This window comes from Lipophrys pholis (genome assembly GCF_963383615.2).
Source record: "Lipophrys pholis genome assembly, chromosome: 1".
In the NCBI taxonomy this organism is placed as follows: Eukaryota; Metazoa; Chordata; class Actinopteri; order Blenniiformes; family Blenniidae; genus Lipophrys; species Lipophrys pholis.
This window is the reverse complement of record NC_137635.1, coordinates 48,036,630-48,062,408: the sequence shown is the minus strand read 5'-3', so window position 1 is coordinate 48,062,408 and position 25,779 is coordinate 48,036,630. Positions and strand designations below refer to the sequence as shown.

General features: G+C 45.5%; 1 protein-coding gene across 1 annotated transcript in view; it reads right to left on the bottom strand.

Moving 5' to 3' along the window:
• Positions 1 to 25,779, bottom strand: part of ptprfb (protein tyrosine phosphatase receptor type Fb) — a 140,501-nt gene that overhangs the window by 65,326 nt on the left and 49,396 nt on the right. The window contains exons 5-10 of the mRNA XM_080474595.1: positions 18,500 to 18,688; positions 14,580 to 14,690; positions 6,805 to 7,074; positions 5,132 to 5,713; positions 4,750 to 4,883; positions 4,131 to 4,275 (exon numbers count right to left, since the gene is read on the bottom strand). Coding sequence (XP_080330721.1) covers positions 4,131 to 4,275; positions 4,750 to 4,883; positions 5,132 to 5,713; positions 6,805 to 7,074; positions 14,580 to 14,690; positions 18,500 to 18,688 — 1,431 coding nt within the window. The remainder of the gene's footprint in view (positions 1 to 4,130; positions 4,276 to 4,749; positions 4,884 to 5,131; positions 5,714 to 6,804; positions 7,075 to 14,579; positions 14,691 to 18,499; positions 18,689 to 25,779) is intronic.

Here is a 25,779-nt window from a genome sequence, read left to right as displayed (position 1 = left end):
TACAAAAAGAATGAAAAAGAAAAAAAAAAAAACCGAGGGAGCGAAAATTCAAAGCAAAATGTTCTTACAAAAGCATGCCCATGACATCGAGTCTTTTAATAAGCAGAGCAATGAACAGTGAGCTCAGATATTAATGCCAGAGCATTGGGGGCTTAACAAAAAGAGATGTCGGGTGGTCGCTGAACCACAAGAGAGTGGACAGGAACCTACCAACTCCAGATGTGTTTGTCTGAGACTGGCAGACAGAATTAAAACAAAGGCGGTGATATGCAGAATGCGTTGCGGGCCTGAGCTCCTAATGATAAGTCTGCTGGATCAAAGTGAGGACAGAACCGCAGGAAATACAAAGAAGAAGAAGAAGAAGAAGAGTGGGCTTCAAATGAAGCAAATTTTTTTCAATGATAATGCTTTATACATAATCAGAACTCATATCGTCATAATGGGAGCACACAGTGGCGTGCTGCTCTTCATAACATAGTCTCCAGTTTGAGTCTGGGGGATTTTATGTTTCTATGTGGAGTTTGCATGTTCTGCCCTGTGGAGGCCTTCGTTTTCTCCGGGTTTCTTTTGATAGTCACAACACATACATTCAAGGCGCATGACTCTACCGCCCCGTTTACACAACAATCAAAAAAGCTAAAATTTTGTTGTGTTTTGTGTGTGTTTACGCGGCAACGGTGGTTGGAGCCACTGAAAGCGCAACTTTTTGAAAATGGCTCCCAGGGTGAAACTTTTTGAAAATGCGCCGACTCTGTTGCTGTGGAAATGGGCAAAAAAAAAAAAACGCGACTATCTGGAAAACGCTCGCACTCCATTTCCAACTCTGTGTAGACTGTGCGTGCGCACCAAGACCGTAGATCGTGGTTCTTCTGTACATGTGCGAGTTGATGAACAAGGACAGCTTCTCGTCTATATTCTCCAATAGTTGACTGTCACTGTTAATAACGATCCAAATTGGTCATCTGTCCACACGAATGTCCATGTACTCCTATTTTTAATGTTTATAGCGTATTGTTCTCTGCGGCCAATGTGTGTGGTTTCATGACAAAAACAAACAAAAGCACCCACTTGTGGCGCAACGTGAAAACGACACTATTTTCAGCATTTCTGCCGTTCCGGTGTAAACATTGTGACGTTGCTTTTAAAAAGTAAATAAAAGTAATGAAAATGCAAAAAAAACATTTGTTTTCACCTGAAACGTTGTTGTGTAAACAGAGCCCGGGATGGATCAGAATCACGGTTGTCTCACTTCGGAAAATAGTGCTGCGTTGCTTTTGGAATCTGGAGTGTAATTTACATCTCACACGCGGAGCTCACAGCAGGTAAGCTGCATCGCATCTTAAAAACTGCGATCTGATCCCGACAGAAAAACTCAGCCGTCACTTCTCCTTAGACGCGCTCCTGCTTTCTTGGGTTTAGTGCTATTGCAGACGATTTGGCAGATTTGTTTTAAAACAGCATTTTAAAGTAATGATTTGTAACTGTCTGATCCAATCTCTTCTGCGGAGCTTCCCCCCAGTCACGTTTCTGGTCGAGTATCAGGCCGGTTCAGTCTGCTTAATGCACAGTGATAGCTGAGTAAATACATAACCCCCCAAATACAAAAAAAAAAAAAATGAAGCTCAGTTCCATTCATTGCTCTGGCATGAAATAAGGGATGCTAAACATTTCAATGCAGCACTAGAAAATGTCACACTCTCCCCACTGTCTGTTTGCCTCAGAACTCTTCCCAAGGCTGGAGATCATTGCATGCACGCCGCCCTGCCGCTGTATGAAATCCAAATTCTTCTCACCTCTGTCAGCAGGAGGCACAAGGACACAGACTTATTGCCACTCTATCTCAACTGGCAGTGATCTGCAGCTCGAGGAGGCTTTCCTTTCATTTCTTCTGTCAAACCAGGTGGAAGATATACATACCACCTCACCAGTCTTTTTTTTTTTGGCCTCAGACATCCTGTTACTGATTCGACAGAAGTTTTAAAGTTGGACCTAATCTTTGTGGAATATCAACAACATTGGAAAACTTGTCTATCTGATATAATTGTGGTTCTATTTCTGAGTAAAACAGGCGCACGGCGTAGAGATGCCCGGCGCTGATCCCCGGGATTGGTCCTGGGACAATCCGGGCCGACTTTAAAGGATTTCTCCCAGCTAAAATAAAGCCAACCAAAATCCAACTCTGCCTTTACTGTGCTCCACTGTGTTTTGTTCTGCAGATCCTGCTGGCGTCTGAGCGGCATGTGAGAGTGAAAGCTACTGTCTGAATGTGCAAGTCGGTGTGAATGGACACAATCCAGCTGACACTAATTAACGTGTTTTGCTCAATTAATTTTAACAGATCATTGCACTCTGATTAGAGTCCAAAATGAAACTGCGGTTGGGTTGGTGTGGTTAGCTTTTGTACCCGCTTAAAGGTCTTCTGTGAGGGAACGAGCTCCAGCACATCCGACGCTTCTGAACCGCCATCAATGGACTTTATTCTTTCATCACGACGCAACAATGCAATCGTTTCCATTTGATTCAAGTATCAGAGAATACGTTAAAACGCGCCACTGGTGGACTGCATCAAATCAGCTTTAAGCTTCATATGGACTCTTTAAATGAGAGAAAAAATGCCCCTCATCCACTGCGCTCATTGATTGTGCCCAGCACCTAGAGCCAAGATCATTGAGAGTGATCTCAATACGATCACACACTGTGTCATTTTGGTCATTCAAGATGAATAAATTGACAATTGCAGTAATATCTTTGACCGTAGTTTAACATCTGTGGTGTTATGTCATACAGTTAAGACAGGTTTGTGAACGGCTGTCTCACTACAGACAGCCTGAGACGCGACGCCACGCAGTCTGACTGCTGCCACGAGCGACAAACAACGGAAACGCAGCAGAGATCAGACCTGAGCAGGCGATTACAGATCCCCAAGGTAGTGAAAATGCTGGATGGCATTCATTGTTTCCTTCCCGTGTTTTTATTTCTGTGCCCTTAAATCAGCTATAGGAGAAGTTTTCTTTACATTTCACTGTATTTATATATGCACCAGTAGGTTTCATTAAAATTGGCTTTATGTTGAGATTGTGGGAGTTTTTGGGAGTAATTGTTTGGTGTCACGAAAATATAGACATTTCCATCACGTATCCTCCAAGTACAACTTCTAATGTTATTGCAGTTCTATTTCACTGGTCCCTCTCACTCAAGAGGAAACTGGGCTGCATGTGGTCCCTGAACTAAAATGTTCACTTAAATGATAAGAGTCTAAAACCTTGATTCTTTCTTTCTAATATTAATATCCCTTCAGGAGGTGTATGCACATAACACACATTATAATATTTATTATTGTGTCTGGTAGCATGCCACCAACTTTCCCCTCCGATTCGGAGGAGATTGACGTCGTGCAGCTAAACTCTCTGATATTCCCAGTAAGATTTGAGCCGGGCATACGTCAAAATAAAATCGTGAATTGAGGGATTAAAGCCGTTTTGAAGGCTGCTGACCTTTTCTTTTGTGCAATTACTTTTCAGTCTGGAAGTCGAAAAGAAATAAAAATGAAATAAAACAGAAACTCAACACTCTGCACTGCAAAAGTACCAACGTGCCATTGTTTTAGAAACTCTTGAACTGTACATCGGCTCCCTGGTGAGGCCGTACAAATGTGCTGCTGCTGCTGCTGCTGCTGCTGCTGCAGCGAATAAAAACGAAAGGAAAAAAAAAAACAACCCCAGACCCAGTCAGCGGGCAGAGTGACATTTTTAGTGCTGGCACTGTAAAAGCACATAATGATATGAGGCAAAACAACATGGCACGGCTAACAAATGTGGGAACACGACACATTAAACGTACCTTTGACACAGGGCCTGCCCTCAGATAGACGGACAGGGGGGGGTTAGTGTTGGTGACAGAGGGGAGGTGGTGGAAGCGTGAAGCTGACCGGGAAGGCTGCACTGTCAGCGGTTTAGACGGAAATCGACTTGACATTCAAGTTGCCCACGCTCTGATTTAAGCTCTTTAAAACTCAACGTGTGTCTCTCTTTTTTTTCCCCTCATTGAAAAAGATCGCTGGTTAATGGATAGCAAGTAGATAAAGACAGAGGACAGAGACGCCGCGATGGAGAGAAAGACGCTGTACTTACTGGACTGAGCGGTTCGAGCCTCGATGGGCTGCGTGAAGACGCCCAAACCCATTTCAGAGCGGGCTGCCAGGGAGAAACGGTACAGGGTGTCAGGCTTTAGACCGTCAACAGCGTAGGAGCCCGCTGGATTGAAGGACACGTGTATCTGGAGGGTTAAACGGAGACACGGCAGAGACAATTTCAAAATCCAAGAGCACCACAAAGATCTGCTCATGTGTTTGTCTGTAAAACTGGGGAACTAATCTTTGCCTGAACTGCTGTTCGCGCCTCGCCAAAACATTTGCCCTCTGGTTTACAAGTTGTGTCGGAGTCCAACAGAGTTGAATGAAGGGCCACAGCGACCGGGAGACACAGGAGAACAACTGTGTGCTGTGTGTCTCGACAGTAAATCTTTCTCATCAGCTGGGGAGCCGACCGCATTACTATAATAACACAGCTGAAGCTCTTCATTCAGAGAAATTGCATCATAAAAAAAACCAAACACGATTTATTCGCCTTGCAGTCTCATTGCACAATGTGACACAGAAGCAGACGAATGTATAGAAAAATGAGACCAGACGCAATGCAGGAGAGAAAACCGGCCCATCAAATAGTCATAACGTTATATTGTTATTCCAACCTTGTTGTCTGAGCCAGCCTCCCAGTACATCAGCTCGTACTTGGTGATGGGGTCCTGGACGGGCCACAGCCATGTGAGCACAATGCGGGTGTCCAGTTCGGCTTCAGCCTCGAAGCTGGACGGCTGTGCAGGGACTGAAGCAGAGAGAGATGAGCGCACGGACGTTAAAACTATAAAAGGGTCAAACACGAGACATTAAAGTTAAATGTCCACAGCAAGATTCACCTTCATTTCACCAACTCTGGTTGGGAAAAAGACAGTAACACACAAATATGTACCTATGGGGCTTTATTCTAACCGCACATGCCTTTACAAAGCTTCTACCTCATGCTGACGCATTAACCATCACTTTGAGCCACACACGCAGCGGCTGGCTGCTCACCTCCCTGCTGAGTTTTGACTTGCAGGATCTCGGAGGGTGGTCCGTCACCTACGGAAGTGAAGCCCAGCACCCTGAGGCTGTAGGTGATGTCAGGAGTCAGGCCTGAGATGGTGGTCAGACTGCTGTCGTCCGTGTTGTGCTTCTGCCAGGCGCTGAGAGGAGCCGTCATGTCGGAGCTGTAGTACACCCGGTAGCCCCTGATCTGCCCGTTGGGCTCCTCGGGCGGCGCCCACTGGACCAGCATCGTGCTGGCGCTCAGCATGCGTGCCTGGACATGCAGCGGTGGCGAGGAGGGGGCTTGTTCACCGGTGCGAGTCTCCACTGGGTCGCTGGGAGGCCCGCGGCCAATGTTGTTGACAGCCATGACGCGGAACTCGTACTCCGAGTACGGACTCAGTCCACCGATGCTGTAGCGCGTCGTGGCCACGCCCTCCACTTCCTGGAAGCCGTTGTCCGAAGACTTGGCTTTGTACTGGATCATATAGTAAGAAACCGGCTCTGGGTTGCCAGAGTCCCATGTGAGAGTCACGCTGGTGGCGGTGGTCTCAGTCACGATGAGCGAGGTGGGGGGCTTTGGTAAGGCTGAGGAGGGAGAAGCAGAGCATTAACTTTAGTAATTTGAGAGAGATTGGTTGTCCGACACATTTGGCAGAGCAATTCTGAAAATGTCGACAGAATATAGACAAATACAGCTCTTGCAAGGGAAAAGACATGACCGCTCGTGTCATTTCTCATTCTGGAAGTCATTCTCCGCAACTCGCGCTCGAAGTGATTGTTTCATAAGCTAATTTTTATAGCACTGTCAGTTGATATTACTCCAAAATGAATGGAAACGCTTGACTGAAGTCCCAATTTAGTGTTTAATAAGTGACCTCAGCATCACTGACAACAAGAGAAAATTGGGAAAGTGGTTCCTGGTGAGACGAGTGCAAAACAAAACAGAGGGTCTGCAGTGTGGCTTCCTTTAAGGTGGCAGGCTGGAGGCTGCGGTGGCCCTTCTAATGACTGTGACATTTTATGTATTGATCAGTTGAGTGGAAAGTGAAATCGATAGAGACAAAAACTGATAAGAAAGGCCGGGCAGACGACAAAGGTGGATAGAGCCACATTCGAACACATGCGGGCATAAATGGATGGACAAGCCTTCATGAAATCAACTACAAAAGTATATAATATTTCATGTAACTCATTTTTGTTCAGGGGCCAAACACAGACGAATTTCATCTTGTGTCGAAAAATAGTGCCGTAATAACCTTTAAATTGAAACTTTAACATGTTTTCTTTGTTGTGGCGCAGAATATACATTTTGAAAAAGTCCTTATTATTTCCAAATATGAACAAATAGTCCCAAATATTACTGCAATCTCAATATAAAGCTAATTTTAATGATGCAAAATACTGTGTGTTGCATTTTGCAGCCTTTTGCGTGCATGTTTTTACAAATTCACACCTTGGGGCTCGCTCGGTAACAAGGCAGGTGGCTTTTATTACCGTTACTTTTAACAAAACAATGTTAAAAAATGTAATGTTTTCTTTGCCATTGTCACCATTTGCTTGGAGGTTTGGCCGGATTGGAGCCTCTTAACGGGTCCGTTTTGGCCCTAAAGCCTTATGTTTGACATCCACGACACAGATGAATATGTGGGTGATGTAAATGGGAATCGAACTCTCACCTTTGACAGTAACCTGAGCTGTGGCTTCGATCATGCCCAGAGACGAGATGGCCACGCACGTGTAGTTCGCCGACTCGCGGATGTTGGTCACCTCCAGCACGTTGCGTCCCATCGGCATCTCCTCCTCCTTCGTCAGCTCCACCGGGCCCATGGTCCACTTGACGTAGGGCATGGGCGAACCCACGGCGACGCACGTGAGGTTGACGCTGCCGCCAGGCATCACCTCCTGATTGGTGGGCGGGATGGAGAATCTCGGTGGCACTCTTCGCACTGGGGGAGGAGAAGCAATGGGGATAAATAAATATCTAGTGTGTGTAAAGGTGGTTATGGTGGGTTTTTTTTTTTTTTTTAAATTATGATCTCATGAACAGCCTGGCCCATACAACACCACGAGACTAGTCGCTTACTCAGGGAAGCTAATGGAACGGAGGGCTGATCGCTTTTGTCCAAATGTGCAGACGAGTACAATGGGAATAATAGGACTGTCACAAAATGGCTCTGGAAATTCACAAGAAATCTTTGAGGGGATGTTTTATCCTCTTGCCTACAAAAGGGAATATAATCAGAAATAGCCCAGTTTTGCTGGAGACTATGTCTGGACCTCTTTTGTCAGGGTGTCAAATGGTGGTGAGAGTTGCATCATTGAGGGACCCTGTGGAGATGCCATTGTTTGATTTCTCCTCCCGCTCCCTCTCCCTGGCTCCTTCTGCTCAGCCTGTCTTTCTCCCTGGCCGTCTTACTCTCTCTCTCTCTCTGTCTCCCTCTCTCTCTCTTTGTGCAGTTCTGATATGCAGATAGGGCTGACATTAAAAAGGGGTTCCCATGGAGACAAGAAGGGCCCGTTGACGTCGCCAGGGACAAGGCAAACACCAATGCAGAGGCTCCATGCCATCCTGAAAAGCTAGCCTAGAATAAACAGACATTTACATGCCACTTGTTTTCTGTCTAAATAAAGATGCATGAGAAACGCCTTCCATATTTACACTGTTTACATCTTTTTTTTGTGTGTGTGTGTCTGCCGACTTTCTCGCAGCCGTGACAAACTTAGCCACTTGACACGAGGAGGAAAAGTTGACAACACTAAGTGATCATCCATCAGTGTCAGGCCTGTTAAATCCATGACATACTGAACATTCCGGGAGTATGCAGCATGTATATGGGGGGGGGAGCTGTGACTTCTTTAACCTTGATAATGGAGAAAGCGACACGAAGCCAAACATTTACTTAATATTTAGGGAACATACGTGCAGGTCATGTCCACAAGACACTATAGTACAAAACTCCCTTTGCAGATTTCATACTGTGTGTTTCCTGTAATACCTTACAGCAAAAAAAAAAGGTCTTGACTGTAATTGCTCTTTTGCACTGGTCTACATGAAAATGGATTTTAAAATATGAGTTTCCCTGCACCTTCTCTTTCCCCACCCTCCCCGCTCCCTACCCTCCCTCCTCAATCTAATTTGAACCGGAACGTCGTTATAGCCATGCTTGTTATTCCCCTCATTATGTGGTGAAATGGAAAAACACAAAAGCACCTTTTGAGATTCCAGGCAGGAGAGGCTGGTTCTGTGGACCGCACCACAGTAAGGGAGGGACCTGGTTCACGCTCGTCTGAATCTTCCCACAAAGATTGAGGTATATATGCGATTTTAATCAACAGATTTTGAGGAATTCATATAAAAAGATCCAGGCTACTGAATCAGCATTTTCAGCATTTCTGCCATTGCTGTGTCGATGGAAATTGTTTTCAAAACATTGCCATGTAAACAGGCTCTCAGTATCCTCCAAACCTTTTTTTTTTTTTTTTTGTAATTTTAATTTGTTTCATACAAATTTCCAACATTAGAAAGTTCAAGCAAACTTTCGGGTGAAATAACACCCGTCTAAAAGCAATGATGACGACGATGATGAAAGACTATTGGACAGATCCCAATGTTACGCTGGATGAACTTCCTGTAAAAACCCGGATTCAAACCCCCAAACACAAGATCAAAAGAAATATCCAATATTAATGCCAATTTTACATTTTCAGAGTGACTTATTAAAACATCGTCTTACTCTTTGTCGCACATAAAAAGTTCAGAGAAATGTCACATCACCCCGAGCGTCAGATATTAAACGGTTCATGGGAATAATGTCTGGCTTTTTACATGCAGAGCCTGGACAGGCTGGGCAGTGTCAGCAGCCTGGGAACAGAACGGGGATGACATTCTCAAGCAAAGCATGCACAGGAACCGAGGAAGAGATGTGGGATGGGATAGCAAGTCTAGTGTACGCTGGGGGGAGGAGATAAGGGAGGAACTCGCCCCAATTTTCTCATATAAACGACTGAACATCTGATCTCCGGCGTGAGTGATGCACGACACGCTTTTCTATGAGAGGGCTACTTTGTGAAAAGCGGCGTTCAGTATTTCATTCATGCTTGATGGCCACCTGTGTCTTTGCACGCTGCAGCACTGGAACATTCTCCAAATGCCGCGATTTTTCACAACACGCCCGATGAAAAAGAGAAGCGGCTCTAATGTAAAACCATTAAGCTCAAAGTATCTGTTATTCTTTCATGATTCCATAGACTAAACAGTGCTAAGAGCAGTCAGTCAATGGGCCCTGTGTATATTGAACACTTAATGTTGTGAATAATTCATGGCATGCGGTTAAGTTTGGAGAGGTGCTGTGGAACAAAATGACTAGAGGGCAGGTAATTGTTATCGATTCCCTCGAAGCCTCTCTCCTGTTGAGAGCGGCTTGGAGAGATGGGCTCCAGGACTCTATCAAAACCACAAAATAAGCCCTGTCTCCACTCTGCCTGCCTGCTTGCTGGATACCTATAAATTTAACTGCCTTGACAAAGTGCCCAAGGATAGCAAACCTGTTCAGTCAATCAATATCTGGCACAAACTGGCACAGAGTCAGCAGGCTCCCGGGCTTCCTGGCAGCAGCTCTGGGCTACCATGATGGCTGATCATCCCCCCGTCAGCACACTGCCAGCTCATTCTTAAATATTGTACACGTCAGCTCTTTGCATTGCAGGTTTTTATAGTGCTGGAGGAGAGAATATTTCCAAAACATTACCTCTGACGTGGACGCTGGCACTGCCAACCTTTATTAAATGCAAATCAGGGTCCAGGCCGAAAATTTGAGTTTCAAATTTTTCTTTATACCTTCTCTTGCATATATGCATCACGTAGTGTCAAGCTTTTGTATTAAATGAGAAGAAAATGTTGAAAGACGTGGTGGACTGCATATCGAAGAGACTCCCGTTTGCAGAAACTCTTCATACGTGTTTGTTTGCGAAGCAACAGCCTGCAAGATGATGATTCTGGTGTCAAATTACAGTTGCCATATGACCGGGGTGCTTTCAGTGTTAAAACTATTTGTTCAAGGCTAAGTTTACACAACAACATTTTCAGTGTGTTTAAGTTTTTCTTTTAAAAAAGTTTCATGTTTACATGATGGATAAAATGATGTAGTTTTCATGTTGGGCCACCAGTGGGTGCTGTTGTTTGTTTTTGTTTCCATGGAGACTGAACGCTTTCGAAAAAGTTTCCCCTTTAAAACGTTGTCGCGTAAACGGGGCCACAGATTGGGGTTGAAGTGAAATTGAATCTATGACTCAAAAAACACAATATGAAAGAAAGAATTGGCCTTGTTCCAGATAATCCTTGAAACAGTAACTTCAGCGTACATAATCTGCCTTCCCAGCAGGGTTGCAGCAGTACGTTGACCGTGGGACATCCCTCTTCTCATTTGATTCACATGAGTCTATCACATCCTTCAGTATCTGGGTGGAGGAGTGGAGGATGCCCATGGTGGCAAAACAGACATAATCCCCTGAGAACGGCTTTGTCAGCTCTGATACCCATGTCCCTCAGTGGGAGAGCAGGGGTGTTGCTGCCTAAATACCTGACAAATCCGGTTGCCACCTGAATACCGAAGTAATCCATCACGCACCTCAGATGGGCCTACAGAGGTGGATGGAAAGCGTGAGGGTGAAAGCAGCTATGGATTTCAGTGTGGGGCCGTTGACGGGGACAATACGGGTGTGGTTGGGAAGTACACACAGCAACAAAACAAAGCAGAAATTTGATAATGACTTAAGCTACGAGCTCAGGGACTCCTTTGTATGCTTTGGCAAGACTAATTGAAACCGGGTTTAAGGGGGGGGAGTGGCACAGAGGGGCATGCAAGGACTACTCAGGGTTTCATGCAAAACAAGACGACGACACAAAATATTGCCGCTGCGGGAGATAAAGGACAGCTGTTATTGATATTTGTGTTGTCTAGCGTCTTTTCTCCGGAGGGGAGGAGGGGAGGGGGGGGGACGGGGGTAGACGAGGGATGGACGACCTCTCCTAAAATCGGCCTCAAATTGAGGAGAAGCGACAAGAAGTGAAAATGACCAACCTTCACGCTGATCTGTTTGCGGATGAAGTGATTTGATGGAGGTGAGCGATGGAATGGAAAGACACAGAGTGAAGAGGAAGACAAGACCGTGAAACAGACCAGTGCTTCCATACACACAGTGGCGGTTAGTGAGGAAATGCAAAGAACAGAGGAGGGGAAACTTACTTCTGGCAATGCATTTAGTTGTATCTTTAAATGGATTTACCATTAAAGTAAGTGTTCATATTCATCATTCATTTATGCAAGAAATTGAGACTTTTTTTTTTTGTGTGTGTGTGCACGATATGTAACTACATCTCCATAAATGTATTCGTAAATCTGACCTAAGTCGATTGCCGAGCAAGTTCCCCTCCTTCACACACAAATATACACACATAACGGCATGGAGACACTTTGGTGAAATAAAAGCCCAGCTGTAGCACTTTATCCTCGGTGAAATATTGACATGTCACATGGATATATGAAAGAGTGCCAGCAGACACAAGCTGACACCCCTCCTCCGTTGTGGGATAAGCGCTTGACAAATGAGCGCTCATGCACAATCACAGCACGCCGGTGACTCTGCCCACATTGATGGAGTCCTCCTTTAGAGGGGGGGGGGGAGGTCACGTGGAGAGTGACCCGCAGGAGATGGGCGCGCACGCCATCCACACGCCGACAAAGATGCATTCGCTCTTAATGAATGAGAGGTGGAAGGATACATATATATATATATATATCCTGTATATATAGACAGGAAGGGAAAAACACTCCACTAGTAGACCCCTTCATCCACAACTCCTCCTCCTCCTCCTCTTCCACCATCAGTCTCACCCTCCCCGCCCACACAGAAATATGAGGACATCCGTCTCTCTCGTGGCTCTAAAATGTCAAGACGAGGGTGGTGACGGTGATGCTGGAAGCATGTTTGTGCGCCCGCAGACAGGAATAGGATCAGGTGGCGACGAAAGTGAGGAAGGAAAGAAGAAGAAGAAGAAGAAGAAGAAGAAGAAGAAAAAAAACAAAAAACAGAAACACATTCATGGACACAAATCACCAACCCATAACAAGCACTTTTAATACAAGTCTGACAGCAGTGTGTGTGTGTGTGTGTGTGTGTGTGTGTGTGTGTGTGTGTGTGTGTGTGTGTGTGTGTGTGTGTGTGTGTGTGCGTGCGTGGGCGGATGTTAGCAGGGTGTTGATAGGGAATAATAACAGCTCTTTCTTTCATGGCTATCCTTTCATATGTCGCCTTCAAAGAGCAATAACTTTACACATAGAGGATGGAATTGTTTTTCTACAAAGTGTTGAATGATCAAGTGACAGATTTTTATCTCTCTCACACACATACACACACACACACACACACACGGGGTGAAAAAATAAGAGCTAGATTTAAAGTGTTAATTTAAAAAAATGATTGCCATTACTTCATGTTGCACATTAAGTGTGGAGTTATCAGTGTAAAACGCAGCAGTCGCTGAAACAACCTGCTCCTGATGTTTAAGTTTGACAGCAGGGCTGCTGAAAACACGGCAACCTGCCTCTTTTGTGTCTCAGAATGAAAAAATAAATAAATAAATAAAAAACCCTCAGAAAACAAGAAAGGAAAGGAGGCATGTCAAAGGTCGCTCGTCTCCAGTCCCTCATGTTTTAAAGCCAATCTGTGCGCCCGGTGATAGCACGGCCCCAGGTCTCATCTCCTCCTCCGTGCGGCGGTAACAAAGATGGAGTGAAAACATGGCTCAGCCCCTTTGTTCTTCTTCCCAGACAAGTACGCTTTTAAAAGGTTACGGTTGGTTAGATTTCTATCTCTCCGCCGGTGTGGCGGAAAACTTGGTGTTGAGGCCAACGGGTTGACAGCTACCTGGGTGGTGTTACAGCCTCGCTGAGCCTGGGGGCCCTGCTGGCGCCACGCCACACAACTACTGTAATTACCTCTGAAGGTGGTGGTGGTGGGGGGGTTTCAGCGTCTGCACCTGTGACAGACACTACGTGATTAATAGACAAGACTCACATCCTCTGCGTTTACTACCCTCCCCACTTTTTCAAGGTTTAAGATGTAAACCTTCTGGAGCCGACACTGTTTAATCTGTAAATTTGATTTCTCCGCGGTCCTTGAGGATGATTTTACCGACGATTCCTCTGATCCGGGAGGAGGTTCTGTCTGCTGTGAAAACATTTATCTTGGATTTCAGCCTATGAGGACAGGATTTATACGAAATATTACCAGCATGTATCTGAGCGAAAAAGACTTTAGAGAATAAAGTCAATTCCGTTTCAAACCTCCTGAACAGGGTATTTTCTATATATTTTTTTTTACTTTAGGGAAACAGCAGACGCTAATTTCTTCATCCTAATCACCGAATAAGTAAGAAACTGTGATCATTCATCCACAAAAAAATAGCGCATATAAGATACATTTCACAATGCTTTTACCAAAATTGTGATATGATAGCCGAGCATGTCTATTTCTTAACACTTTGAATCCCCCCAACCCCCCCCACCCCCCACCCCCACCCGCACTAACAACTGGAGCAGCGATTCCGTTTCATGTACATCAGACATGGTGTTGTTTACCGCAGGGGCTGACCCAGACGACTCTCTCCCCTATACCGGCTTTTTGCAGGATGGGTACAATTCTGCCCTCGCCCTGCATTAGTCTGCTCACGGAGACGCCACAACAAAAACAAACCCTGACACTCCAGACCCGTCCGTGCCTTCAGCGGCTCTGTGCGGGAGGAGGAGAGAGGAGGCGGCGGTGTCGGAATAATGGAGCCTTTCGATACAGTCAAAATGTGAAAGAAAAGAGGCCTGGCATTAACGCCAGCAGAGGAAACGAATTCAATGCAGCTGTTTTCACAGAGGCCGCACCTGGTCGGATTCACAGCCAAACAGGACGTTGAGATTAGTTCAGTTCATTAGTATGGGAGGAATGGACGGGTGAGGATAATGGGGAGAGATTTGGTTGACGGAGACACACAGAGACAGGAATAGTTGCATAAATGTGGTTAAGGGGGGGAAAGCACGTTAAGAACTAGAAGCGCCCCGAGCGTCATTGTTTCCACTATCATGGCAGATCGGAGCTCTTCTGGTGGTGAAGCTCAGCAGAGCCGTGTTGGCAATCACTGCATTTACCCAATGAGATTTAACGATCAATAATAAAAGGTATAATTTGCTTTGTCAGGTGAAACAAAAGCTGGGAGGAAATTGAAGAAGGTGTCAATCAAACACCACACTCTTTTAAAAAAAGGAGCTCGGATCGTTCCACGGGAGGGTGGGACGTTCGGGGAAACACGCTTTCAAAACACGGGATTTGCAAAAGCAAGAGACAAAAGGGGTGATATTGATGATTGATTAACTTGACAATTGAGAGAGACGTTCGACTTTACCTCGCACGTAGAGATTGGCAGGTGCGGAGTAGCGGGTCCCGGCGCTGTTCATGGCGATGCACTCGTACTTCCCCTGGTCCGACTCCTCGCTGTTCTCAATCTGCAGGGCTCCTGCGCAGGGGGGATTAGCAAGTTTAGCCGCCTGGACAGTTGTGGAATGGGAGGATGAAACTACAGCAGATGTCTGTAAAGTCGAATGGTGGAACGCAGCTTGTGCTCAGACATGTTTTGTCGAGAAACGCAACAAACATTTAGCAGATGCAGCACATTTAAGCAAACTGTTAATTGAACATTTGGGCTGAGGAGAGTCAAAAGAGCGTGACCGAGGGTGAATTATTTACTTCAACAACATGCCAAAGCCGTCATATTTCTACCTCTGCCTGCTGCTTATGGAAACACACTTGGAGTGTTTGTGTCATGGAGGATTATCTCTCTGAGCCAGATGTGAGCATGAAGTTAACCTGAGCTGCAGAACAATCGTAGAGGGAAGTGACGGTTTGCTGTGTTGTTATGCTTCACACAGTGTGACTTAATAACATTAATTATAACATGTGACTTTGCATGCCTCTGGATATCCGGTTATAGTACAACTGGAAGGCGACACAAAAGGTGCTTTTGTGTGACATGGGCCGTCGTCAGGTAAACAACTGGCAGTGCACGTGTGTGTGTTTGCTTCAATCAGTGCTGAGTGCACGTTTAGCTGGGAGGTCATCATCGCCCAGGTTTCACCAAAGGGCGAGGCTCCTCTGCCAGATGGCTCAGCTTAGTATTCACATTTCCAAGTAGCTGTAGTCATCAGAGAGACGGCTAACATGTTGTTGCTGTTTTGTTTTGTTTTTTTAAACGGAGCATAAAAGCCCAGGGAGACCAGTTCTGTTGTGGTGATTGTGACACTCCTGTGTCCACAGTCGTCACGTTATCACCGCGACTGAATTGCAAATTGCAAACATTTGAGGGAATTTAAAAGTGCAGCAGCAAACTTACCCGCACCCTGTGACGTACAACACAAGACAAATCTACTTCTCTCAGCAGTGCGCACGTGTGACACAAGTGAGTGATAACAGTTATCACAACTCCAAAGCTGCACGGTACCTGGGCACAAACGGCAGCCAGCCGCCATGCAGCTTGGAGACGACAAAAATACTCAGCGGAAGATGATGTCGGGATACATTTTCCACATCATGCAGCATGAGATGAATGCAACAAACAGGTTCACCACCAACCATTGTGGGGGGGGGGGGGGGGGGGGGGGGGGCGCGAATCAGGACGGGAGCGAGAAACAGGAGCGAAACGGGGCGGGGCAGTTACATGTGATAACACCGCCTCAGATCTCATGACAACACGTCCCTCGGAGGTGTTTGCTCGGCTTGCTGAGCTCATCGCTGTCTGATTCAGCACTGACATGTACCTGCATACTAATGGCAGTGTCACCAATCTGTCAATCTGCAGCCCTCCCATGGGAGAAAACACGGCGAGTACTACGGAAATGTACAAGGTTGGCGCTACAGCACTTGTCAGACTGCAACACTATATCCTCCCAATTACCTTCAACTACTCCAACACCGGTGGATCTCCTATGAAGCTCTTCCTCTGCTCTATGGCAGAGAGGTCCCCTTATCCACACCGCTGGAGAATTAAAGATTCAGACTGTGAGGAAACATTGGGTGAACAGTTTGGAATGGCCACTGTTTTCCCATGCTGGTGCTGCGAAAATCACGCTTCGAGTCCGAGGGGAGGCAGATCATTTCCATAAAGACAGGTTGAAGCTTCCACCCTCGCTTGGCTCAACCAGGATCGCCTGTTTCCAAGCAGCGCCGCATAGGCTGTATGCAAATGCGTCCATTTTCAATTTACATGGACAAGGCAGGTACTGTATATCCTCTGGTGGTGACGGTGGCCTTTAGTTTAAAATGCAGCTCCTCGCTCCTTTTCTGCTGAAATGCAAGTGCAGACAGAGGCTGAAGCCAAAGGTTGTCTGTTTTTTTTTTTTTTTTTTTTTTTTTTCCAGATTAATGTACGTGTGTGTGTTCACTTTTTTTTTTTAAAGAGTATATAGGAAGCCTTGAAAAAGAAAAGCTCATTTGCAAGCAAACAATCTTGATCTGTGCGCCTCGGCGTTTCTTTGTGAGGTCAGGGTTGGTGAACGTTTGCTGGGTGACGAGCAGACAGCACACAGACCATGTTGGGAGGCGATGAAAGGTGGTGGTGGGGTGGGGGGAACGTGGAAGACGGTGGGTTTGGATGAACCTGGTGACGTGGCGTTGGGAGGTGGGGGTGGGGGGTGGGGATGTGCTGGTGTGGACGTGATATTTTCCCCATACACTTTATTCATCATGTCTTACCTCTAATTGGTGTACCACCTAGGTGGGAGTAATTTCGATGCAAACAAGGTTGAAAGAGTAGTTAGTAATCCACTTAGAAACAGCGGGAGCAAAAAGCAAAACCAACACGGCTTCTGACAAGCCCCGAAAAAAAAAATAACATCGAAAATACTGATAAGAGAGAAGAAGCCACTGAAATGCAAAATGACAAAGTTTAGAGCACTTTAACCGACGCTGGGAGGCAGGACGTCTTGGATACTACACGTCGTCTCTAAAGAAAAAAAAAAGAGGATCGCTTTTGACAGCGGCCTCACAATAGCATCCATTTTAGGGAGATGTTTTAATTAAGCTTTTAATTTTTTTTTATTTTTCATTTTTTTCCCATTTAAGATGGCTCCCACTCCTTGTGCAGACAGCAGTTTGTGAAACGGGCAGAGAGAAATTAAAGTAAGCCACACACAGCTAACAGAGAGTGACGGACAGCGACAAGTATTCACCGGAGACGGAGTCGGTATCTCTGCAGAGCCAATGATATCGGATCGGGCTGAACAGATAGAATAAATGTGCCCGCGTGCTCGATAATGGATCCGGTAAGTGTGACGCAACGAGTGGAAGCCGGGTCTGTTAAACTGTGGCGGGAAGCTCACGTGCATTTCATATCTGCGGCGTTGGGCCCGGTTTCAAGTCTCACGGAGTAATCTCAGAATTGTTCATGAAAATTTCAGGCATTTCGAGCAAGAAAACCAATTAAAAGTTTGTTAGCGCCATAGTTAATGCACAATTTCTATCCCGGCACTGAAAACATTACCAATTACAGGAATACATTAGTATATAATTTGTAGAAATCTATCCCGTTCGGCTCGCACTTGTGGTGGTAAAACACTGACTGGGCTGCGTGTTTAAGTAACTTGAACTCATTTGGTTTTCCTGGAGTAGTTCTCATCTTTAACCCTTCGTGTCCTCAGACCTGCAGCCTGGCCCCGACTCGCCACACGTTGCTCCCCCACTACAAGAGACTCCTCTGGTGAACGAGGACGGCTGTAAGATCATCCGAAGTGTCACCAATCTTTGCACCTTGAACTTTTCTCTGGAAAACAGTTTATCTATCAGCCGGCCTGCCGCTGTAAAGAAGAAATAACCTCATTGGTTCGGTCTTTTTTAGATTTCACGTGGGGCTGAATTGGTGGCTGCTACGTCATCGGGCGGCCTCACCGTGACCCGGCTTTGTGCTCGAGAAGCGACGAAGCTTCATTTCAATGTCTCTGTATTCTTAAAGGCTGCGAGCAGAAACTGCGGGGGATAACTTTAAATTTCCACGTTCGGCGAGTGGTTGCTATGCCGCGATGAAAACTGATACTTGGCGAGGAGCGAGGCACGCAGTGGAGCCGACAGTGACAGGCCGACTGAAAACTTTTCATGTCCTCTGTGATGACTGACAACTTGAAATCAAACACGACAACAAAGGCGCCTTGTTTTCGCAGTATCCTCGTGTCGAACATGACGCACGTCTGCAGGTATGCGGTGACTTTTTGAACCGTCGGTATGCTGCGTGCAGCGAAATCTTACAACAGATTCAATTAGACGGGATTGAGGCTGTACCTGAGCGGAGCTGCTTGATGCGACCGTTGCTGCTGCTGATGTCCACGGGAAGCATGTCCTTGAACCAGAAGATCTCCGGGTCCGGGTTTCCGCTGGCGGCGCACAGCATGGTGGCCGTCCTGGTCTTCTCCACCACCTTGAGCTGCGGGCCCATGTCGATGGTGGGGAAGCCGGGAGGAATCTGGTTCTCTGAAGAAGAAGCAAACGCAGTGGATATTTAGGTGTGGGCTGCAAAAACACACAAAGCAAGAATAAACAAGAAACATATTTACAGAAAGATTCTGACAGAACAGGCTTTCAATTGCTCCGAGAGGAGCTGAGTGCATCAAAGCTCTTGAGCTGGGAAGGACAGAGAAGAGGATGAAAGGGAGTAAATACGTTTCAGGTGCTACGGGCCAAACAGTAATCAGCGCGCACGCACGCAAGCACGCAAGCACACACACACACACACACACACACACACACACACACACACACACACACACACACACACACACACACACACACACACACACACACACACACACACACACACACACACACTCAAATTAGTGCAAGAGCAGGAGATACTACCGGGTGTAGTAGATGTGTGTAGATGTGGCCCTGATTTGGATAAGCAGGGGCGGAAAAAAAGAAAAAAAAAAAAGAACCTTGTTTGTGATTGATTATCATAGCGGGCTTATTACTCGGCACAGGGCGCCTCAGGTTTAGACAGAAGAAAGATAGTTGCAATCTGCCTCTGGGTACCCATGCATAGATGAGCCGCCTTAGGCTTAGCAAACTAAACAAACCTATTTGAATAATCCAACTCATCATAATGAATGAAACGGCATATCCATGACAACACATAAAAGTATAATCCTCAAAGCAAAAAAAAAAAGAAAAGAAAGAAAAATCCCAAAGTAAAAGGTTGTCTCAAATTTCCACCGACATCCCATAATGAGATTACCTAAACGTGGCCAGTGGCCTCAGACCCGGCGAGTCGCATCGTAGCATGCAGCATCTGCCGCTGATAGTAAACAGCGTGCATTGTTTTTAACGTGCAAATGGTGGCGTCGAGGCAGGAGAGTCGACAGAGCTGTTATCTTTCCGGTTTAAAAATTGACAGTCAGCATCCATTTCTGCCGTCCGACTCCGCAGTTGTGTGACACTCAAGGTTTTTAAAATAAGCAACACCAGGGAACACATCTCCTTCTGGTGTTTTTATTAAACAATGTGGTGTAAACACAGTTTGAGACCATGCAATGGTGCCGTGTTAAAATGACATTTCCAAGACGCATTTGTCACAACAAGTGACAGAAGCATCACCTAATGGTGCTACAACCCCCAACCTCATGCTCATAATAAATTCTAATTTAACCTCTGGACAGTGATAATAAAGAGGAAACATAATAGCCCTTGAGAGGTCTTATTATCAGCTCGCTCTTGAACCGGTGATCTCTTTTATCTTCCTTCTCATATGCAGATGTATCATCAGGGTTGGGGGGGGGGGGGGGGGGGGGGGGGGGGGCAAAATGTTAAGATGAAATAAGTGCTAATGATTCTAACTCCTGCCTTTGGTTCGCCAAATATAGAAGTGATTATTTGAAAAAATAAGTGCAGCGTAGCAGCTCCACAGGGGAAAGAGAATGTGATGTAAGGGTTTTGATTTAAAAAAAAAAAAAAAACATCCAAAAGGGAATTATAGTATTCATTTATCCATTCTTTGACAGGAATAACAGGCATTATGCTGTAAATTCAATGTTGTTTGTTTTTCCTATGTATTTATTACGAGCATTTTTGTCTATTTCCTGTATATTCTTTCATATTTGATAGAAAATAAAACTCTTCACAGTCACTGGACTCACATGACACCTAAAAACTGACATTTTTACATTGGTCCAACTACGACTGGACTTTAAAACTACATGTAAACATGTTCGTCAACTGAAATCCAAAACACCCAGATAATGTGACTGAAAGCCGACCTACTTCGACATGTATACAGAGCCGTCGGACTGGAATCAGACGAGATGTTTTGAGCACCGAAAGTCAAACAAGAAGCTCGAATATGAGAAACCTGAGGACTTCTAACTGGTCAAAACTGGATGAAACTGGCCAACGGCAATGAGCCATTGCTAATGTTTAGAGCGGATTGTTCTCTGCGCACGTGTGCTTTCATTACAGAAACAAACAACAGCACCCACTAGTGGCCCAACAAGAACACATTGATTTCAGTGCTTCTGCCATTGCCATGTAAATGGACATCATTTTCAAAATGTCATGAACTTTCACTTGAAATGTGGCCTAAATTAATTTCACATAAAAAAAAATTCAAGTTGGATTAAAAGCGCTCCAACCTGGGAGCGACTGAGCCACGTGTGAACATGCTGAGTGGCGCTTGAACAACAAAAACCAGCTTCAACACATGTTAAATACAGCTGGCTCCAGGCTGTGGAGGGTTAAAGGATTTTCTCCATATTTTACCCCCCAGCCCAGTCGGCTTGTCTGACTCGAGAATCCATATGTAAACTTATATGGCCCGAGCATGAAAAGGAGCATTGGCTGTTGTTTTCCGCTCAGATCCTCAGCAGAGCAGTTGTTCTACTTTGCGCCCCGGTGTTTGGCCCGTGGCCCGCATCGTCTCATATTCAGATGCAGTTGACAAATCTTGGCTTGGCCTCTTATCTTTGCGGCGAGGCGCACTTCCTGTCTGGCGATACGAAATTAGTTTTCAGACATCCCAACCGATACCTCTACAAAAGAGGATACCTTGATAAAGCAGACGGTGGAATAATACGCTACAGTTTGTCATGGTCTGAATAATGGTAACAGCGTTTGTTATTGGCCTTGTGTACTTCTGTGGTTCGCTGCTTCTGACCTTCAAAGAGGAGAAGAAGGGCAAAGACAGAGCGAGACGAGGACAAAGGCACAAACCGAACAAGGGGAAAAAAAACACACCAGCTTACATAATGGTTGGCCACATTCATTTTCTGAAGAAGGGTTTATTTAGAGGACGACGTTAAAAAGAAGCAGCTTGCAGTTAAAACGGGATAAAAGATTTCGATTTAGGACGAAAGCAGGGAAAACTATTACTGCTGCACCTTCAGGGAGCTGAACTCCAGACTCACAGGCTTAGAAAGTACTGTGAATAGGTTTGTATTGGATCATCTTGATTTTTTTTTTTACATATAGGCAACCATTTTCATTGGCTCAGTTGTTTGCCGTCCAATCGTGAGGGTGGTGGTTCAATGCCGGTGCTCGGAGCCACGGAAAACGCAACTTTAGGAAAACGCCTGGGGTTTGTCTCTGTGTAGACGTTGGGAACGCTTGCCACTGCACATGCGCACCACGGCTGGAGTGAGTAGTTCTTCTGCACATGCTCAGTAGATGGGGAATAAGCAAAATGTTTCCTCCACAGTGTCATGGCTCCCAGTCCACATTCTCCTGGGACTTGGTAGTAATAGCAACAATCCATCTCGGTCCTCTTTCCATACGATTGTCCGTGTACCATTGTTAATGTTTACAGTGTATTATTCATTGCATATGTCTGTGTGGCTTCACTCCAACAGCGGCCACTATTGACCTGGCATGCTAACACGTTTTTTTTCTTCAAAATGCTGCCGTGTAAGCGCAAAACTACTGAAACAGGGAAAATGAGAGTACACATGGATCTGCTGTGTGCAGTCAGAACAGTGGCCTGTGTTAGAGGACCCAATCAGATATTCAATTGCTAATCAATTTGTTTTCTTCCCCCAGTTTTATTGCCAAGAGACGATTTTCTGTTCAATCAAGCGGCGCGTACAACAAAAACTGTAAATAAAAGTCGATTTACCCCCACCCCCCCACCCCGTCCACTGCTGAGTCTCAGTGTTCATGCAACATGCTGTGCATTGTTGTTTGTACATGTAACACATGACGGAACTCCCAAAATTCACTCCGTCTCCAGCCACAAAACTGTGTGGCTTCTCTCCTCACCGAAGATACCGATCGATTTAATGGGATAATGGGACATGACACTGTACTGTCAATTACATCTCGCCGGTTACCCCAGGGTGGTACAGGATGGAGAAGCCTGTCGTACCTTGTTCTGAACTGTGGTTTGATTCAGTTCTGAGAAATATACCCACAGCAGCATTAAACTTGTAACAGGCAGTCATACACAGAAGGAAATGGGTGTCCTTTACTGGCTGTTCCCACATTATTTCAATAAGGAAACCATAATATTTGCACAACATATTTCCCAGCCAGCCATCATGTATTGCTGTATATAGAATATTTTTGATTTAACATTATTGGCATATGTTCCTGGGCTGTGAAAACTGCAAACTGCTGGTAAAACGGGGTCACAGACCCCAAAGGAGTTATTACACGAGTCAGCGGCTCCGTCATATTGCGAAGCACAAACAGGGATCATTTAGAAGCTACAGCAAAGCCTATACATTAATTTATCCCAGTGACTTCTGCTTGATGCTTTCATTGCAGGTGAAGTGGTATTACTTCTACAGTCTTTTTTTTTTTTTTTTTGCCCCCGTAAATATGAGTCCGATCAGCAGAAAGTTCACTGTGTATGAATTTGGACATAGAAACTGAAGGAAGGCTAGTCGGGCTGCACGTGTTGCACAGTTTTACGTGTTAAGGAGGCAGAGCTTTGCTCATCTTAAGCGCTCCTTCCTTCCACAGTGTGCACCGTCACCGAAGCAGCAAATGCTCACGCTCAGCAACCCTGGTGTTGTGCACGCGGGAAAACAAAACTGTAGCCCCGTGTGATCTGAATGTTTCAAACATTAAACAGTTACAGGCCCACAGAACGACAAAACGTGTCAAGACCAGGAGAAATTACAATTAGAGCGGGTGAAAAGCTGTGCAATATACAGTAAATATGGGAAAATATTGACTGAATTGCAAATAATTGTGTTTCCATGCACAGTGCATGAAAGTGAAGTGATTTAATTGCTTTCAATGGATGAAAATTGTACTTTTTGTTAATGCAATCAATTGACAGCCTCTTATTCCAAACCTGGGTTATGGTTAGAAAACCCCAACAATTCCACACGAGCAAACAGAGGAGATGATGGAAAGGAAAAACTCTCTTTGAAGAGGAAGAAACTGCAGAACCAGACCCAGAGGAAGGGACTTTCTGCAGACAGACTGTGAGGAGGAACTCAAACCCTGTTGGGGTATTGGGTAGGGAATTCATGCAGATGCAAAACGTATCGTAATCTCAAATGTAATCTCTCCGCAATGTGAAAATTTGCGATATTGCACATTTGTCTCGTGCCGTGCAAGCACAAATTAAACTAGCATGTCTTTTATCCCCCAAAATAGTGGAACTGTATGAACGACAATCACATAGTTAAGCTGCTCACAGTAGAAAGGTGAAGCTGGAACACCGCCCGGCCGTCTTTGTCCTTGAAGTTTTGGCAAAAAGATTATAATTGGTACTTCTTTCTATACACTTATCACAGATCATGTCAGGCTACTGGATAAGACTTGAGCCCCGTCTTTGTATTTACTACTGCAACTCCTGCGGCTCGCCGTGTCTGCCAAGTTGTCATCCCAGCGAGACAAAGACAGGCCTTTGTTCAGTCGCTTTAATTTGAGGGGGGGGGAAAGGCAAAGGAGGAGAAATTTGGAGAGAATCCAATAAAAATGGTGCGGGCCATGCAGGCTGATGTTTGTCAAGATAGAGGAAATTTTTATTAAAAAGCCTCTTTTGTGCCGGAGTGTAATTCCTCAGAAACACCTGTCTTGTCCAAGCAGGACAAAACAAGTGAGGCAGAAATTTTATGATAATGTCACAGAGGTGCTCCATTACTAAGATGAACAGCACCGCAGTCGGTGGAAAAAAGAGAAAACTAAAATACTAATGTCATGAGCCACACTTGTAGGGAGAATAATGCGCTTTGCTTTTCAATCCAACGCTCTATCGTTGGTAATTTATTCAACTTGTATACAGAATAAACCATCCGCAGCCATGCGTGTCGCATGCATACTGCCCTCCTGCCACCGAACTAATACATGCCGTCACTATGACACACTGCGCGTTTAAACAATGGCATTTAACGTGATCATGTTTCATTTATACAGAAGTTACGGAAACAAAAAAGAGGTGGAAACGCCCTGACTTTGCAAATGAGCAAGGCCGGGGGGCAGAAAGGCATCAGACGTGACGCTAGGTACGCACAAACGGGTTCTTCCATGTTGAGGGAAAATAAATAGGGCCATTGTTCTGGCAACAGCCGTTTATCACGAACAGACTCTGCAATGTGAGCGGCTCAGCAGATGAACTTCTGGTCTGAGTACAGGAGAAGGGAAAGGGCAGGAGGGGGAGACTTAATGCAGTTTTGTGGTTGTACTACTCAATTAGGATAGCAGTGGGGGACCTCAATTTTACATCAATGGCACGGGAAAAACACCGACAATGTCATTTATAATGATTAAGAATAGTATGGTAATGAGTGAAATTAGAAAAACGTGATACAGTAATCACAAAGTGCAGTGTCAAGGAGGTATGCCTCTATGATAACTGCAGGCAGGTGAGGAGAGATTTAGATGAGAGACGAGAGAGAAGGGGGGGGGGGGGGGGGGGGGGGTGGGGGGCAAAAGAAAAAGAAAAAATGAAAAGAAAAAGAAAAAGGGAGCGAGGAAGGGAGGAGAGTAGGAGGGGGCAGGGGAGGGTTGCATGCCAACCTCCTGCCAGCTCCAATTACCAGTGTGAGTGGAGCGTGGCAGCTAGGGCGATGGGTCTAATCAGAGCCCTGCTGAAAGAGACCCATCCCTGTCCCCCTGTCCCACTGGGAGGCTGCTGGAGCTCAATCCCACACTACCGTCAGGCAGCGTTCTTTCCCACAACCCAAACACACTCGTCTCAATGGTGGAAAACACTCCAGACACCCCACTTTTTTTCCGTCTTAACAGGGGAGAGCCCTGCCACAGTAGTGCTGCATGTGAAACTTGTGCTTTTAAAAAGGAAGGGGAAAAAAAAAAAGAAAAATACTCGAATTGCACTCGTCGCTATCTAATTCCTCCTTATGGTCTTAAGTGCAAGAGGGGGTGAATGTCATGTGCCGCCATGAATGTTTCAACCGACGTTCCTCCAGGATCACGCCATCATGAACATAGACGGGCGGCATGTGCGTGGGAATATTTATCAGGAGATACTGCTGCTGTGTGAACAGGAGCCGCGTCAATACGTATCAATAGTTAAACTACCTCAGCATCAATATTTGCATTTGAAAAATTAGGATAAAGGAGCGAGTTCTTCTAAAGGTTCTTCTAAACATTTTCAAGCTAAAATA